At 36.4% G+C, this 18,547-nt stretch overlaps 2 protein-coding genes across 6 annotated transcripts in view; both read right to left on the bottom strand.

The window, feature by feature from the left end:
• fam49a (family with sequence similarity 49 member A) overlaps window positions 1-13,320 on the bottom strand; it is a 40,416-nt gene extending 27,096 nt beyond the window's left edge. Inside the window, exon 1 of one of the 5 annotated variants that reach the window (XM_079889341.1) lies at window positions 13,140-13,320. The gene's annotated coding sequence lies outside the window, so the exon portion shown is untranslated. The remainder of the gene's footprint in view (window positions 1-13,139) is intronic. The other 4 variants (XM_079889337.1, XM_079889342.1, XM_079889338.1 and 1 more) reach the window with 4 other exon arrangements.
• A 394-nt stretch (window positions 13,321-13,714) lies between these two features.
• On the bottom strand, window positions 13,715-18,198 carry fbxo16 (F-box protein 16). The gene is made up of 9 exons (XM_079889003.1): window positions 18,055-18,198; window positions 17,785-17,913; window positions 17,582-17,617; window positions 17,267-17,473; window positions 16,410-16,574; window positions 16,067-16,323; window positions 15,231-15,333; window positions 14,713-14,941; window positions 13,715-14,528 (listed from the first exon to the last, which is right to left on the bottom strand). Exons 2-9 carry the CDS (start codon window positions 17,863-17,865, stop codon window positions 14,500-14,502), a joined length of 1,107 nt encoding a protein of 368 aa, XP_079745129.1. The 5' UTR covers window positions 17,866-17,913; window positions 18,055-18,198; the 3' UTR covers window positions 13,715-14,499.
• Between the last annotated feature and the right edge of the window lie 349 nt (window positions 18,199-18,547).

Here is an 18,547-nt window from a genome sequence, read left to right as displayed (position 1 = left end):
TTTTGGTCTGAATAGCACTTCTGTTTTGTGATCTTGGCATCTCAAAAGCTCTGAGATACAAAGAGCCATGTGGGGAAGAGCCTCATTAAAGCTTGTGTTGGTTATCTTATAACTACGGCTGCACAATTAATCAAAATAAAACTGTTATCGTGATATGGTTTAGTGCAATTATCAAATCACAAAGGCTGTGATTCATTTAATTAAACATAATATATATTAGGGCTGCACAATATATCGAAAAATTATCGTTATCACGATTATCACGGTTGTTTATCCAAATTCGACCAATCAAATGTGGCCTTACTATCTTTATACCCGCCTCCCCAGTAGGTGCTATTACGCTATTGGCTAGATCGGGCCCAAAGGGGAACCTAGTGGCTCAGAGCAGAGAGTGGAAAATAAAAACTAATGGCAGGAGTAGAGACAAGCGAGGAAAATGACAACAGCGAAGAACCTGTTCCTAAAGAGAACTGTACGTCTGAAATATGGCAATATTTTGGCTTCAATAGAGAAGACGTGTCATTAATGCCATTCACATATCGCGTCTAAAAACGCATGGAAAGCGCAGCCGCGCCACTATCTCCTTCTTTCCACAAGCGCTTGCGTCTGTCGTTGCTATGCAACCATGACCTGCGTGAGCTTGCGGAATTCTGAAAAGTTGAGATGTTCTCATCTCGTCGCGGCATAGGCGGACCTGGAAAAATGTGCTTCCTGAAATAACGAATTTGCACGCGCAAAAAACGCGATATGTGAACATAAGTGATGGTGTCACTAAGTCGTGCCGAAAAATTTTGGCCACGTTGAGAGGAAACTAATCTCCACAGTCATCTGGAACGCAGTCTCAGGGAGCTATATGAAGACTTCAAAAAGTGTAAGCCCAAATCTACCAAAACTGCTAACGAAATGCCAAGTAACAATAACAGAGTCTCACAGACAACCATTAATCAAAGTGTTGCATGTGTAACGTTAACTCCTCATGAAAAAACGGAGACATTCTTCTGAAGATCAGAAGAATATCTATTAGCCTACCTGTTTATTTAAAGGGATACTTCACCTCTGGAAAGATGAATGTGTATTTAAAATTGGTCATTTATGTAGAAGAAATGTGAATAAATGTTTTAATTTGGAGCTTTCTAGACTGAGAAAAGCCAGAAAATGTATTTTTGGCCTACCGGTTAGAGAGCGCAGTTGAAAACAACAAGGTTAGGCTACCAGTGAGTCTCCGTGACGAGTCTGCCTGGGATTTCGAGATCGCCCAAAATGTCCGGGATTCGGCTTTTGCATTCTACAGTCGCCATTCATCATGTTTACTGTGGCGAGCAGGACGAGGCTGACGGCCGTGGGAGAACGGCGCGAGGCCGGTGGCGTCATTACTGAGACGCGCCGGTCTCGTATCTCTCATGGAGGTGCGGGAATTTTCTTAGCAATGTTAAAACGCACATCAACCGATCACTTGTTTAGCGTTCATGTAAACACTACATTCAGATTCACCAATCGGAATGAATTCAGTTAGATTTGAAACAAGAGGTGTGCATGTAAACAATGAATGGCGACCGCAGAAAGCAAAAGCTGAATCCCGGACATTTTGAACGATCTCGCCCGCCGGACAAGTCCGGGAAAAGGAGGATGGTAACCCCTACTACTCAGCTTTCTCCTACTACTCAGCTTTCTTCACAGAATAAGAGCCTGCAAGCTTAGCTTCCAAAGAAAGACGGCTGACTGTGTGTACATTATGTGAGTGAGATCCCACCCTCTATGGGCGGGCTGAAAACATGCGGAACAACGCCTTCTACTGGCTGTAGTCTTTAGCCTCTGGCCAGAAAATCCTCCGATGACGCAAAATGACGATTTTTGCGTCATCGGAGGATTTTTTCCAGACAAAAAATACATAAATCTCTCGAATTTGTTGACAGAAAAGCCTTCTGACTGTATCGTTGCGCACAGTGTTTCTCCTGTTTGTCAGCGCGGTTTCATCTGCCTTTAAACTGGTTTAAATCACGGAGACATTGTGTTCTTTGCTGAATTCAAGCGCTTCTCACTGGATCTCGTGACCTTGACCGAGACCGATCAAGAGTAAACTCATCTGCTGCTCTAGTGAGCTCGCGCTACGCTGCCGTTTGGACTTTGAGCCGAGCGGATAAATGGTCCGTGTGGCGCGCGGTTCAAATGAGTTTCATTCCGCTTTTGGCGCATAAACATTATCGAACTCTTGATATCGTTTTATCGAGAAAAATTATATCGCGATAATTATTATCGTTATCGTTTTATTGCCCAGCCCTAGTTAGATTTTAGATATCCCCAAATCTTGTAGTCCTACTTAGAGAGAAATGGTGTTGTAACATACACTTACAAACCTTTGGGCTCATTATGGTCCCATATGTAATTAACATGACTCTATGTTATGTTGAAAAACTACTTGCTTAACAAAAGCACTAATTATTCACCCTAGTACATAGTAGTTGTTGCAAAAGGGTTTTTTAGCTTTGCATCTATTTTAGATTCCTGACTGACTCTATCAAAAAAATATCTGGGTCATGGAGGTTTCATGAACCAATTCATTGTTTCTTGGTGTCATAGGAAAAAGAGCACTTGGTATTTGGCTAACCTTCCAGTCCAAATAAATAGATAGCAACAAATAAACAGTAAAGCAAGGACCAGATTACATAAATTTAAACAAGTGAATTCCAATTAAAGAGAGAGGAAGAGAGAGAAAGAGTATCTGAGCTATGATGGATTTCATTCACAGTGCTTTCACAGACTGTTACCATGGACAAAAACATCATAAATCTAACTTCCAGCAGCTGCTCGATTCGACGAAAAAGCAGCATCACTGAGAAGAGCCAGACAACTCTGGCGGCCAAGGTTACTGTCAAGTTTAAATGCCAGCTGAGGAGTCAGGTCTGGCAACACTCCAACTCACAGTGTACAGCTGAACACAGAGTTATCACTTATAACCTACACGATCACCTGCAGATAGCAAAACCACACTTCTGTTTTCAACAGGAGGCCTACAAGCTTTCACAAACAGCCTACTTAATATATTATGTAAAAATATTAACAGTGGTTTCTGCAATCATTGCACTTCACATAAGCTACTTCCCCTGTGATTACCCTCAGCGTAATCGCCTGTCTGACAAACAGGGTGGAAATAAGAAAGTGTAAGTGTAAAACAAGCAGGAAAGTGTTGAAAGTGAACAACAAAAAAGATCACACTGGTGTTGCACATAGGGGTGGGGAACAAATCGATTCTTAGATGCATCGCGATGCGGATGATTCTGAATCGATTCACAAATGTCAAAAAATCCATTTTCTAAAATAAAAAACAATTCTCTCTAATATCGTAATATTGACGGAGCGCAAAATGCGGAACTCTGCACACAGACGTGCAGTGCCCAGACACGGACAGTCTGTGGCGTGCACATAACAGAGACGCATGATGGCTGAGCGTGAAATCCGAACGGCACCTTCTTCGTTAAAAGCTAACGTATGGAAAATTGGCAATTTCATTATGACCTATTTTGTATTTTTTGCATGATAGCTGCTTTCTGTATTGTTTAGTTTTCACATCAATATGCTGTAAACTGATCTGTTATACGTAGGTTTACTGTACTGCCCTCCACAGTCACAGTGTGTATCAGTGCAATGCCAGTCACAAAAAGTTAGATGTTTATTGACTTTTTTTGTATAAGCTGTTTTTGATTGTGGTATACAGCTAAAATTTCTAGTCATAACTCTTTATTATTTAGTTGTGTATAAGAGCGCCTTTGTATGTTACTAATTATTCAGAATATGCATAAGTCCACAAGCATTATTTTTATATGAGAGCTACTGGTACATATTTCATATTTTTTAATGAAATCTGTTTGTGATTTTGCTACAGCAAAATGTTTATTTTATTTTTTTGTCTGAAGGATTATACTGCTCATTGCACATAACAGGAGGATGTTGGTTAGAAGTCTATTATTAAATGTTAGAGATTCAGAATGCTGAAGTGAATTCATTTAGCCTACTACAAGTACGCTGCTAGTACAGGGACACATTTATTTTCCTGTTGGTTCTTTGCAATGTTGGGACATATGCTGGCAAATGTAACCTTAACATGATTGACTTGCCAAATCACTTCCATTTGTTTTATTAATAAAATTAATTTAGGAAGTATTGCAAGTAAATTCTTTATGGGTTATTATAAATACTTTGCTTTAAAAGTACCAAGTAGTCACACGCACAAAAAAAGTTGCACCGATAATCGTTTTAGCATCGCAGCCCTCTGAATCGTAATCTAATCAAATCGTAAGGTGCCTAGAGATTCCCACCCCTATTCCACAATACAGCACATCTGACGCAGTGCTAACAACCTGCCATGCGTTTGGTTGAGTGCAATTGACCTGTTTTTGCGATATTTCAGAATGTAATCAAGTATTTCATTAAAGTTTGGAATGCACTGACACCAGATGTTGAAGTTAAGATCGCGGCAGATAATTTACCTACTTCATATCAATAGTTCATCATGCATTCTTGAGTAGCAGACACGCAAATCAAATCAGGCTACTGGATTGTTCTGATATTAGTAAAATCTCCAAGCTGCAATTTGCTGATGAAGACTCTTATTAGAGCTCAGAGTTACTAAGCACATTATGAGTCTAAGAGTCCATCTGCGTCAAGCCGACAAAACCAGTAACTGAACAGCAGGTTTACTTCTACAAATGCAATAAGCCTAAGCCAGATGAAGATGATAAGCAAGGTTTTTTACAGATAAAATGTAAAGAAAATTTTCTTTTTGATCATAAATTAGCATAATCTATTACAAAGGTACCGCACAGCATTAAACCAACTTTTCAAACTAAAGAAATGCAACACACGTTAAATAGCATTAAATACCAGTGGAGGAGTGGAAATCACATTTCAACTGAATCTACATTAAATATAGAAAAAATTATTTTTGATAGGGATACATTATTGATATAAATTAGGCAATAACTATAATTATTTTTACGTTAAAGTTGATAACCAATAAAAATCTGATATTACAATTCTAAAATATTTTGTCTAAATAAATAAAATAATTTTTTTTTTTTAAATGCTAAAGGTGATTTTAGATATCCCAAAAATAGCTATAAATTAAATTTTTAACGATTACATTACAGTTAGCAGTTTTATTAAATTATTAGTGTTTTTGAAGATTTACTGTAAGTAGCATTAGATGATGAAATGTAACCTAAATGTAAAATTAAATTATATGAGCAAGAACAATTAAATATCTAATATTATCAACCAATACAATACTTTCCCCCCAACAATAACCAATTTAATAGTGCATTCCTAATTTTTCCATGTTGTAATGGGAACAATATACTGTCGTAAATTAATCATGTAATCAGCTCTGAAAGCTTGACAAATCATTAGTAGACTAATTAGGGCTGGGCGATATGGCTGAAAACTGTATCACGATATAAGTGTTTCATATCGGTCGATATCGATAATTATTGAATTTTTTTATAACATATTTAAAATAAGGACCAGTCCAGGAGACAAATATATTACATTCAAAGATTTTTTTATTTTAAACTTAACCTACCTCTGATTATAATCCCATCAGTTATAAAGGCAGAAATGTCAACACAACCATGGAAAACTCAGAAGTCTAAAATCACAATGAACACTTAACAATTATCTCTTAACATTAAGGTGCAAAATTAAAGAATACGTAAGAAATGCTTTATAAAGGGGTGGGCGATATGGCAAAAATATAATATTACGATTTCTTTCAGGAAAATCACGATTCACGATTTTATCACAATTCTTTTTTATGTTGGTTTTACTATTTTGTGACTGAGCATTACAGCCAAACTAATGTCCATATTTTAAAAACAAAGCCTTAGGTAACAAAATATATAATAAAAAAGAATGGCAGACAGGGGCGAGGATAAAAAATGTTCTCATTATTTTCTTTGTTATTAAATATTAAGATCAAAGATACACATTACACATACACAACTTAATATACAAATTAAATAAACAGTGCTTTATGTTTTCAGCTACAGTAGGTGTCTTTAACAGTAGCATTGCAGAAAGTAATTAAATGAACAAATATGAAAATAAAACAAAACAGACTTCACTGTATAAATTATAGATTGATACTTATTAAAGCTATTAATAAAGTTATTAGTCAAGAGCAGTGAGTGATTTTCTCTTTACATTTTGTTGTTTTATTAACATTAAAGGGATAGTTCTCCTAAAAATTCTAATTTTTATAATTTACTCTCTCACGTTGTTTTAAACTCGAATAAGTTTCTTTCTTCTGTTGAAAATAAAAGTTATTTGGAAGAATGACCAGCAGTTGATGTACCCCAGTGACTTCCATAGTATATTTTTCTCCTGTGGAAGTCAATGGGGACCAGCTACTGTTTGGATACCCACATTCTTCAAAATATTAATATTAGAAAATATTAGAAGGCAATTAATACAGGTTTGGAACAACATTAGAGTGCGTAAATAATGAGATTTTTTATTTTTGGGTGAACTATCCCTTTAAGGACAAGCGGCAGCGTGTTTACTATACTGTCTCTTTAAGAGCTGCGCGCGACGCGTCTATTATACACGCATTTGACAAGCAGATTTTCTCTAAATTTTCTCAAGTTTGCTTTCACTTTAGACATATCCGACTAGTTTATGTAAACCTTGTGTGTATATAACAGTATTAGCACAATAAGACTCGAAAGATAACTTAGTCCAGTATTCAGGCGCTGGTAGACAGGCTTTCAGTGCATGTGAGCTTCACATGTATGCGCTGAGAGACGCACACGTTAGAACAGCGCACCAGCATATGATGTCTATGCGCACCAGTACGCGAATAACAGAGAAACTGACGACGGTCTTGCATAATCTGCAGACGACATTGGTCAGACTACGGTCAGACTTGAAGTCAGGCGAGCTGACTTTTCCTGTTTTATCTAGGTACTAGAGAGTGAGTGCCTTTGTTCATGCAATCAAACTTGCTTTGCTGGTTTCTTCCGACGAAAAAATAAATAAATTATCGAACGTTTTATCGAACGCATTTTTTATTGATATTGATTACGTGTCTATCGCGATACATATCGTTATCGTTTTATCGCCCAGCCCTAAGACTAATCCAACCACACTTTGGACAGCTAAAACAACTGAGGGAGCATCCTGTTTTGCTGCTACACATGCACTGAATTGAACAGACAAACGACCTCTGTGGATTAACAAGTGATTTTACACTTGGCCTTGTTGCCAGCTGGATGAGGCAGCGGAGGGCTTTTGGATGACACACAATGTATTTACACACTGCCAAAACACTGCACATTCACTACTACCACTTGCATTCTCTTTGGCGATCTTTTGCATGCTCTGCCACCATGCTTGGCATGGCATGAGATGCCTAACAAAGACTGAAAAAGAAAAATTAACCAATTAATCAATTAGCTCCTCAGTAAGGAAGGCCTTGAAAATGAATGCAGCACATGTGCAGTTGTAATGCAAACTAATTTAGGCCCAAAATATTCCCACTGTTCAGATGCAGACTGACATATCAGAGTACAAAAAAGGCTTGAGCAAGCAATCTATAATCAGAAGAGAACAGAAAGATATTTCAGGCAGTTTTGCATGAGTAATATTACGGAGTACTCGTCCAAAAAACTACATCATCAATCCTCAGGTTAGGGATGTCAATTTACATAAATTCCCATAATCGATCGTTATTAAAATTAACGATCAATTAATCGACTACCAGGTTATCATGTTACTTAACAACCACTTGCTTAAAAAAGACAAAATATGTGTTGTTTTAAAGCTTAGAAGCTTGGCTCTACAGTGAATATAGGGAATATGACCATCACTTAGCAAGTGCTTTTAAATTTGCTGCAATATTAGAAGTGCTCTATTTTCATAGCATAAAAAATAACTGCTTTACATTAAAATGTGATCTGTAAAATCTAAGGGTGCTCCAATTGATCGGGCTCCAGTCATTATCGGCTGAAATTAGCTTTATATAGTTTGATCGGTGGTTGATAAAGGCCGATCAGATGATGCAAAACTCACAAGATTGCTTCACTACATTAACTGGTCTGGCAGTTCTACCAGGTGTCTGAAAACGTCTTTGAGGAGAGTGGAGACATTGGAACAACAGCAACCCAGCAATAACAGCAAGAAACTAGAGCTGTGCAATTTTCTTTCCATCACAGCGGTGCGCTTTATTTCCTACTTAAAAGCCCAAACTTAATGTCCAAATCAGCTAGATCATTGATTGTGAATTTTGAGCTTCAGGTTCACCTAAATGGTTAAAAACACACAGATGTCAAAATGTCCATGTTAGTGAGTATGCACTTAAAAACCGTCAGTTATGTCTAAAGTGAACATAAACAGTTGGGAAATAAGTGGCATGTGTATCAGTATATTGGATCGGTGCATTATGTCTTAAAGTGACAGCAGCCTATAGGCTATTCCTGCTGCTGCCTGAGTCATTAATGTTAATCAAAAAAGAAAAGAAAGATAAAATCACTCTCTGCTCTTTAGTAGATTTAGTAGGATTAGACTAATCTATATCTAATTTAGCCTATGCAGTGTTGTTTTACATTACTTTCTGTTGATAAAGACTGTTATTTTATTTTTTATGTCATAAAAATGCTATATTTGTTAAGCTCTAAGCTGTGCCTAATCACCTCTAAGAAAGGGAATGGAATATGTTGCACAAATAAACATATTCTCAAATAAAGAGTTGTCAATTCATGATACTTTCTCATCTCTTCATTTTTTATATTTAAAATACATTGTTGTTAAAAAAATAGTATTATTTATTTTACTATCGGCCAATACTGCTTCTGGAAGCTGCGCAGGAAGAAACATCACTTATCAATATCAGCCAGGATTTTATTACTAGTTTATTCTATATACTTTTATTGTGCCTTTGCACAAGTAGGTAGGCTAGTTCTTATGTTCAGTAAAATCACTTGTTTGTTAAAATCACATATCTTAAAATATGTCAGTGCCATTGTTTTGTCTCAAGATGCACACCGGTAATGATTTTTTCTAAGGCAAGTATAAATGCTCCTTAAATGCCCTAATTGAACTAAGGCCTAATCCTGGCTTAGGCCTAATCTTAGCCCTGTCTGTGAAACCAGGCCTTAGAATACGTAGGCCAGGGATGGGCAACTTCGGTCCTGGAGGGCCACTGTCCTACAGTGGAGTTTAGCTCCAACCCTGAAAAAAATCACCTGCCTGCAATTTTCTAGTAATCCTGAGGACCTTGATTAGCTTGTTCAGGTGTTTTTGATTAGGGTTGAAGCTAAACTCTAGCCGTTTCTCAATACCAAGTACCCAAAGTTCGGACTTGAGTCCTTGGTAGTTCGGACTTGACAAGTTCGACTCAGGAGAACGAACTCCCGAGGACGGGAGGACGCAAGTCCGATAATTCTGAAATGGAACAGCGGCGTAGGCCTACTTGATAGCGTCACTCAGCTCGCTCTGGCTACTCCGGTTATCTCTTTATGTATATCTAGGCTACAAATAAAACAAAATATGTTATAAACCAACACTGCCTCTTTTCATTTTCATTAAAAAAAATCTTAAACATAATGGCCACACAAATGTGGTTCAGGCAACGCAATTGATTCACTGCATATTTATAACAACACGAAATATAAAGCAAAACCCTGACTCTTTTTGTTTTCATTTTAAAAATATGATAAATAAAAAACATTATAATATTGATCATTAAAACTAACATTTAGCAAAAAGAGACAGGGTTGTGACATTTTATTTTATTATATATGTACATACAGTGAAGAGAATGTAGGCAACATGTATAATAAAATATTTTATGTTTTAAATATATAAAATAAAATAAAATGACATAACCTTTTTTGTTAAATGTCAGTTTTAATGATCAATAATAGCCATATAAAAGTATAAGTAGCCTAAAAGGTATAAGAAGCTATACAATAATAAAGCAAATGATTCAGTCAAACATAAGTCAGCTCTCTAGGCTACAACGTTAAAGTTAAATAGACTAAATAAAGCTATGAAACTTCACTTTGCCCTCAGCTTAACGTTTTGCCGGGGAACAAATTATAGATTAATGAGACAAATAAAATAAATAAATAAATAAATCTTCCGTTAGATATACACAAGACGATTTATATCTCATGTTAAACCACTAGACTAGAGACATCCGAGCCAGCGGCAAACGTCACAAGGACTAGCCGAGGAAAGGCTGTTCTCGGCGGGGTACATGAGCGCCGAGCGTCCGATTGCCTGGTTCTCACAACTCCGAAAACGTCAGATCAAATTTTCAAATAGGCGCTATCTTTATAAATAAACCAAAGATTTGAGCTTTAAACAACTACATTCTTGCCTGAAATACTCTTAAAACTACATCTCGTGACACAATTACAGCAGTATTTTTAAATTACGCGGGGTTTCTCCTCTGCTATTGACGCTTGCTGGTTGGTGTGAGATGCATTCTGGGATACCTGGCTGTCTCAAGTCCGCACAAGTCACCTCTCGATGCATCCTCGGTAAAAGGGGCGGATCAAGAACACATCCGGGGATTTGAACTGGACTTGGCTAGATGTGAACTTTGAATTGGAACAGTACTTGGCAGCGACTGATGACGTTTCACAAGTCCACAAGAACACAAGTACAGACAAGAACGCATATTGAGAAACGGCTTCTGTAGGACAGTGGCCCTCCAGTACCAAAGTTGCCCATCCCTGATGTAGGCTAACTACGGCGCGCTCGCACGTGTTTTGCGCATGAAGCCGCGGTCACACAAGACTTTGGGGACGCAAAATTTCTAAAGACACAGTAATGATCGTGATATGCCATCTTTTTTTTTATAAACATGAATTCAAAATATAACAAAATAGTGATACATTCAAAATGTAAAAATAATCTACTCAACTTTACGACAAGAATATGAGTTATTTTAGCCAAGGGGTCACACCGTGACATATCGATCTTTTATGTTTTATTCTTCACGTGATGCAAAATCACAGGTCAGCAAACCTGATCTTTGGAACACAGCGAAATGCGAAACTTTTATCGATTAGCTACATTATTATTGACAATTAATCGACAGTGGATTAATCATTAGCATTCCTACTTCAGGTGCTTCTGTGCTTTTCTAACCACAATGGAAACTTTGTTAGGATGGGAGACTGGTCAAACTATCCTGAAATAAGATCCCTGTCATTTCAAAGACATCATGCAAAGGCATAGCCAGAGGCTCAGCGCGCAGAGCACTGCAGCTGTCGCAATCCGTCTGGCAGCAGGCAGCGTTTCACAATTGATCTGGGAAAACAATAATAAATCTAGAAACCCTCTGGCTGCACAAAGAACAAAAATTAAAGCATTGGCTAAAGAAACTTGAAGTGCCCTAACAATTTGGCAACTTGTCAGATTCACTTCAAACTCCGGGGGTGTCCTAAATGGCACTCCATCCTTCCCTGTAAAGGATCCAATGGGTGGGATTTTAGTTTCCCAGCTCTCCTGAGTGTCAGTAAAGAAACAGCTGCCGTCACTTGGTGTTGACAATAAAAACCTGGAGCTTCTCTTCCTCTGCTTAGCACTTTGAAAGAAGCTTTATCTTGAGAAATGCAACTTTATAGAACCAAGGCTACATTTTAGGGAAAATCACATTTAGTGCATGACTGGAATGTCAGTATTTTGGAAATTTTGGAAAACAGTCACAATAGAAAATGAAAACTATGCAAAAACGTTTACAAAGCAGTCATCTCAAGAAAATTGATCTTCCATTAGCACTCTTCGTTCACATTGAAATTACTGGTCAATGTCATTTCAGTAAACTGTACAGGGGTTAAACCTTCAAAATACAAAAAGAAAGACTCTGTTTGGATTTAAATAGGCAAATGCTAAAGAGTCTATGATTGGATCATTATTGCAGTGATCATTATGTTTCTGGTATGTTATATGTTAAGCAACAATTCTTCTTACCCTAATTGTAATTGATGGAGTGTGTAGCTTTTCATTTCTTAAACAACCATGCAGGAAGACACACCATGGCCATATTTCAAGATGACAATGTCAAGATGCATCAGGCTCAAATTGTGAAAGAAAGGTTAGGAGGGAACATGAAGAATCATTTTCACACATGAATTGGACTGGAGTCCAGACCTTATTCATTGAAAGTCTTTGGGATGTGCTGAAGTAGACTTTACAAAGAGCTTGACTCCTGCATTGTCAGTACAAGATCTTGATCAAAAATTGATGCATCTCGTAATGGAAATAAATGTTATGTTATTTCCATCAAGAGGTACATCAATTTTTGGTCAAGATCTTGATCACACTCCATCAAATAAGGTTAGAAGAACTGTTGCCAAACATATAACATGCTAGAAACATAATAATCACTCCAATAATGATCCAATCATAGACTCTTTAAGCATTTGCCCATTTAAATCAAAACAGCGACTTTCTGTGTGTCAGCAGTCTTCATCCTTGACAAAATACACATGAATTAGTCATTTGTTTGAGATATAGGCTAATTCTTTTCAAATCCTAATTTCCATTTAAAATCCTATACATACAAACGTGCTTCTGAATAACCAGCAAACAGATAAACCGTTGGCACTTGGCAGTTAAACAACAACGTTGCTCGCACGAGACTGCCAAATGACATCTCAATTTAACCGTCAGCGGGTGGGCTTCACTGTAAAATACCAGTACGCTCGTAAACCAAACAAATGAAAAAAGAAAAAAACCCGTACACATATATAGTATAGATACATAATGAATGTATAACATTGTAACGTCCTTTAAAACTGGTCAAATACTCATAAAAATCGTTAAACCCAAATGAATCACTGAGTTCTAATGCCTTTCTCTTTTTGTAAATCATAAATATTATTGTTTCCGAAAATCTAAACAACACAACTAATAAAGTAAGACAAAACGTCATCTGGAACCAGGCCAAGATCTAAAGACTTATATTTTTCTACCGTGAACTTAAGTCACTTCCTGCGGCTTTGAGAATATTTAGACGTTTGACAGAGCGTTTGACTAACGCACTCTTGACTGAATTCAAGCGTATGCAGGAATAAAGGCTTTCCCCCCATTATTTTATAAAAGTAGACACCTCTATAAAGTCATATTATACTTACCAATAATTCCGCAAATATAGTTTTCCCAGGGATTTCGCCTCTGTCAACTCTACCGACTCAACCCTCGGACAGCTCCACCTTACACTTTCCAACTTCAGTTGCAGTCAACTGAGTGTACTAGACATCTCACATCTCAGCAACACAGCCAGCCGCGTGAACACAGCGACAGGCGCTCCGATTCAAAATGGCCGCCTGAGAGTTAAGTTTTCATAATAAAAGTCCTGCTCTAATAGCGTTTATCAGACACTGGTCATTCATAGGCTTCTGTTCTGGACCTGGATAACCTTCAGATTTTCTCTTGCCATCTTTTTTTTAGGCTGATTTGATTGAGAAGTTTGGATGCTGAAATACATGGACTCTATATCACGGTATTTTTTATACATATTTCAACTGATTAAATTTAAGATAACTAACAAACAAATAGATAAATTATTTCATTTTCTTGTTTAGATAGTGAAATTGTGTATGCAAACACTGCTAACTTAGGCTTTATCTGATTAAAAGAGTACGTTGAAAAGAAATTTTGTATACCCAGGACCATTTAGGCCAGTGAAAAAATATGAGTACAGATTGATCAGTTTCATATATTTTAATATGACATAAATGTAATATGATTATTTAATATTTGTTTTTTTGTTTTCCATGGTAAAGACACTAGTAATCAGTTTAAAAACTCATTAACAGGTTATATTTGAGAGAAGGCAATATGATGAACAATAAATCAAAAGACATTTCAACCATTAGCTCACTAAGTTACCGTGAATAAAGATTAAAGGGAATCTGCGTCAGCTTCCAAAAATGAAAATTTTGTCATAATTTACTCACCCTCAAGTTGTTCCAATTTGAATTTTTTCAGCTAGAAGAAACAATTGATAGTAGCTATGGAAGTCAATGGCTACCGTCAACTGTTTGGTTACCCACATTCTTCAAAATATCTTCTCTTGTGTTCAGCAGAAGAAAGAAATTCACTCAAGTTTGGAGCAACTTGATGGGGAGTAAATTATGACAGAATTTTCATTTTTGGGTGAACTATCCCTTTAATCGGAATCTCAGACGTTCTGAGCAAACAGGGACATCTAGTGGACAATAACAAATGTAAGGGACTCAATGAAGACAAAAAAAAGAATCATATAAAACCAGAATAATATGGATGCATTGTGCTTTGTCTGTCAACAAAAAATTATGACGTTATTATTAAGACATAATTATTATTAATTAAAGACATAATAATAAATTAACTTTGTATTCATAACTTCAAGGCGTTCATGTTGCTATCACAAAATGATCCAGTAGATGGACTCTAGCTGTTTTATACAGTCTATTCTCCAGCTTCATTTGATTCTTCATAAATTGGACTCCTTCATGGCTGTCCTTCAAAAAGAGACATAGCTGGAACAGAATAATGCTTATTATACCAAATTCTCTCATTTCTTTATAGTGTTATTTATAATTAATTATAATGATTTAAATGTTTTTTGGTGCAATTTCACAGAGAATATTTAAAATCTGGTTAACTTAAACATAAAAGCACAGTATATTATTTAATACTGGTATTGAAAGTACATTGGCTTACTTGGTGTGCTTCTATGGGATCTCTGTGATGCACGGAACGCCTCCTTACTCAGTCTGGGCACTGGAGGCCTTACAGGACCAGGACGTATCCCTGCATTCCATTGGGAGGTCTGGGAAAGTCTCTTTATAGAGTCCTTGTTAGCCGGAAGTGCTTGTAAATTGTGTGCTGCCCATTTCGGCCTGTTATGGGTTTGCTTTCCTGGTGCACTGAGATCCAAGGATAAAAACATCTGGGAAAATATACAAATACTGTAAAAACCTTGTTTTCTCTTATATTTCTAATAAAACACGCTATTTAAATTATAGCATATAATATAATGCATACAACATAATGTCTGTTTTCTTTCCCTAGCAACACAGTGCCTTCTTCTGCCTCTGTGCAGCACATTTCCATGATATTCCACATATAGTCTGTTCAATATGCATGATGCCTCTTGGTTATGTAGTCTCTGGAGAATTATTTTCATGCTGCTGCTGATGATTTCTGTGCACAGTCACATGACACTTATATTGGCTTACCAAAGATTTGGCCTTGCGTAGCTTGTATGTTGAGAAAGACGGTGCTTTCGTTGTTTTTTCTTGTCTTGTTGTATCGGAAGTAGCACTTTTGCCCTTTTCCCCTCTGTAGCAATAAAGATGGCTTAGCATGTTCTGCTGTAATTGTAATATTTTTCAACATGCAGACAGCACATTTACAGATCACTAAAGTAGTGCAGCATACCTGTTAGTGGGTCACATGTAGTTTTGTGATATTATATTACCTAAGGACTCAACTCAAATATAGAACATACTGAATAAATATGTATATATTTATTTAAAAGTTTGGGGTTGGTAAGACTTTATAATGTTTTGGAAATACAACTTTTATGCTCAATAATGCTGCATTTATTTAAACAAAAATATTGTACAAGATATTATTACAATTTTAAAGAACTCTTTTATATTTTAATATATTTTAAAATGTAATTTATTCCTGTGATGATGATGATAAAGCTGAGTTTTCAGCATAATTACTCCAGTTTTCATTATCACATGATCCTTTAGAAATCATTCTGATATGCTGATGTGATGCTCAAGAAATGCTCCTTTTTATTATTAATGTTCAAAACAGTTGTTTCCACAAAAATATTAAGCAGCACAACTTTAAACATTAATAATAACAAGAAATGTTTCTGGAGCATCACATTTTTTCAAGTTTCTGTAACAATGTAAAAGTCTTCACTGTCACTTATGATCAATTTAATGCATTCTTGCTAAATAAAAGTATGCATGTCTTAAAAAAAATCGTATTGATCCCAAACTTTGGAACGGTTGTGTATCTATGTGTGTGTGCAAAACAAAATAGGTTCACTCACGTTATTCTTGCATGTTCAACTGGGTCAAGGTTATCCAAGTAGTTAAAGCGTATTATGTCGGTGGGATGCCTGTCTGAGTCTCTCCATGGAGGAAGGCCTTTGGCTGATTTCATCAAGTCATTCCCATCTTTACTTTTCCCATGCAGACCTGAGAGGACAGACTTGAACTCCCTGTGGCCGGTCACAGGATGTGACCCCATGATCTCACTGCCAATTACTTTCACCTCAGGAATAATAAATTCTTCCTTCACAGGCATCTGGAATATGCGAGAGAACACAACAATTACATTTATTCCAGCATTTCTCAATGGATATTTCTCTCTTTCTCCACATTATCTCTTACCTTAGGCCTGCTAATATGAAGCTCCTGCACTGTCTCTATGTAATGCCTCTTCCATACACCTTGTTCAAATGGTGTTGGAGAAAAAGTTATGCACCAGCCTAGTTTCAGACATTTAGGCATCCACAGTTGGTCAAGCTCCACCAGGTTTTTCCAATGCCAGCTCACCTGTGAATGAAATTATTACAGTAATTAGATAATACACAGATGTAGAGCATAAAGTACAGTTCAAAAGTTTAGGTACAGTAAGATTTTGTTTGATAGAAAATAATAAATTCATTAAGCACGGATGCACTAAATTGATCAAAAGTGAGAGCAAAGATATGTATAATGTTACAAATAAATATATAAATATATTAAAATATATTGAAAATAGACAACAGATATTTTAATTTGTAATAATATTCAATTTCAATACTTTTACAGTTTTAATGTATTTTTTGGTTAAATAAATGCATCCTTGGAGAGCATTAGAAACTTATTTCAAAAACATAAAAAAGTAACAGTAACACTTTAGTTTAGGGTCCAATTCTCACTATTAACTAGTTGCTTATTAAAATGCATATTACAAGATATTGGCTGTTTCTTAGTACTTATTAAGCACATATGAATGCCTTATTCTGCATGACCATATTCTACATCCCCTTAATCCTACCCAATACCTAAACTACCTAAACAGCTACCTTACTAACTATTATATGCAGTAATTAGGAGTTTATTAAAGGCAAAAGTCATAGTTAATAGTGAGGATTGGACCCTAAACTAAAGTATGACCAAAATCTGTGGTGTATAGACACTGTAAGTGTAGAATACATGTATAAAAGTTTTTCACACATTCATACAATGGACACAATACATACCTGAGCACATCTACAGAGGCTTCGGGGGTCTAGGAATGAAAATATATACAGGGATATGACCCTGGGAAGGACTCTAGTGAAGTCAAGGGCTTCCTCTGGTACCCAGCTGCACAACGTCTGTCTGAGATGTTTCAGCTGGTTAACAGAACATCTGGAGAAAAAATCTTGTAGCACCTGTTTCCGCTGGCTATCTGTCCACTTCTCAAACTGGGGCAAAGGGAAGAGGGATTGAGCATAGCTATATCAACTGAGCAAATATCAAAAACAAGAAAGTGTAAATATTGCAGTTTTTTTTACAGTAAGTGCATGCCTTACCCACTTTCCAAGCAGATTTCTTCTCTCTTCAAAAACCTGCAATTTTTTTTTTACAGATTTTACCTTTGATATGAAATTGTGCAATAATATTATCACTTATATCAATGATACCACAGCTAAACAAATAAAACCTGAAGTCAACATATTGAAACATAATGGCAAGCAGAAGATCATATACTATAATATTTGACTGTTGCAGGTACATTAGCATTGGAGAGAGGATGATTTAGAGGTGTCCAGGTGCTCAATTTGGTCTGCATTTTTGAGCTGGGGGCTTGTGGCATCTTGCATTGAAGTTCAGACGTTTGAGATTCAGCTCCATTCAGTCATACCTGCGGAAACCTCAGTTGCTTTATCAGAATAACATTCCGATGTTAAGGCAAACAAATGTGCTGTGATTTTCACACCAGCAACAATAAAATAACCTAGACGTAACGTACAGTACATTACAGTAGCAAAGAAACCAAACCTACCATTTGAAGCAATGTCAACCAAAATACTCATGATAGCTATTATAACGAAACCATTAAAGGTTAACTGATTCGATATTGATGGTTTTGCGCTTCCTGCTCGGTAAGTTTACCAGTCTCCATAGCGATCTCACTCCCTCTCACTCTGTCCCGCCTCTTTCCAAACACTGGAGATGTCCGATTCGCAAACGAATCGTTGTCGCCGGATCTTTTAAATGAATCGGTTCACAAAACCGATATAATTAAGTAGCCTAAAGGATTTGACTGAAAATAAATAAAAAAAGATATAAATTTAAACTAATTATCATGAAACCACCTTACATTTACTTTGGCGTTGTACTTTTTCTGTTAGACATTTAGACAAAATGTTATATTCATAAATGTAAGTTTTATCATTATCAAAAACCCGATTTTATTATTTTGTTCACTGAAGTAGGCTGTATGTAAACAGTTCTAGAGACTGAATAAGAAAGCTGTCAAGACTAAAAATCGGTGA

Source organism: Squalius cephalus (assembly GCF_949319135.1).
Source record: "Squalius cephalus genome assembly, chromosome: 12".
Classification (NCBI taxonomy): Eukaryota; Metazoa; Chordata; class Actinopteri; order Cypriniformes; family Leuciscidae; genus Squalius; species Squalius cephalus.
The sequence above is the reverse complement of the archived record's forward strand: the minus strand, read 5'-3'. Positions and strand labels throughout refer to the sequence as shown.

Excerpts from the sequence above, each read along its gene's own strand:
- fbxo16 (XM_079889003.1), bottom strand. The coding sequence starts at position 17,865 with ATGCCACAAGCCCCCAGCTCAAAAATGCAGACCAAATTGAGCACCTGG. Across the intron at positions 16,324-16,409 it reads TTCATATTAGCAGGCCTAAG|ATGCCTGTGAAGGAAGAATT; the intron begins GTAAGAGATAAT and ends CGCATATTCCAG. Across the intron at positions 14,529-14,712 it reads ATCCCATAGAAGCACACCAA|CTATGTCTCTTTTTGAAGGA; the intron begins GTAAGCCAATGT and ends ATTCTGTTCCAG.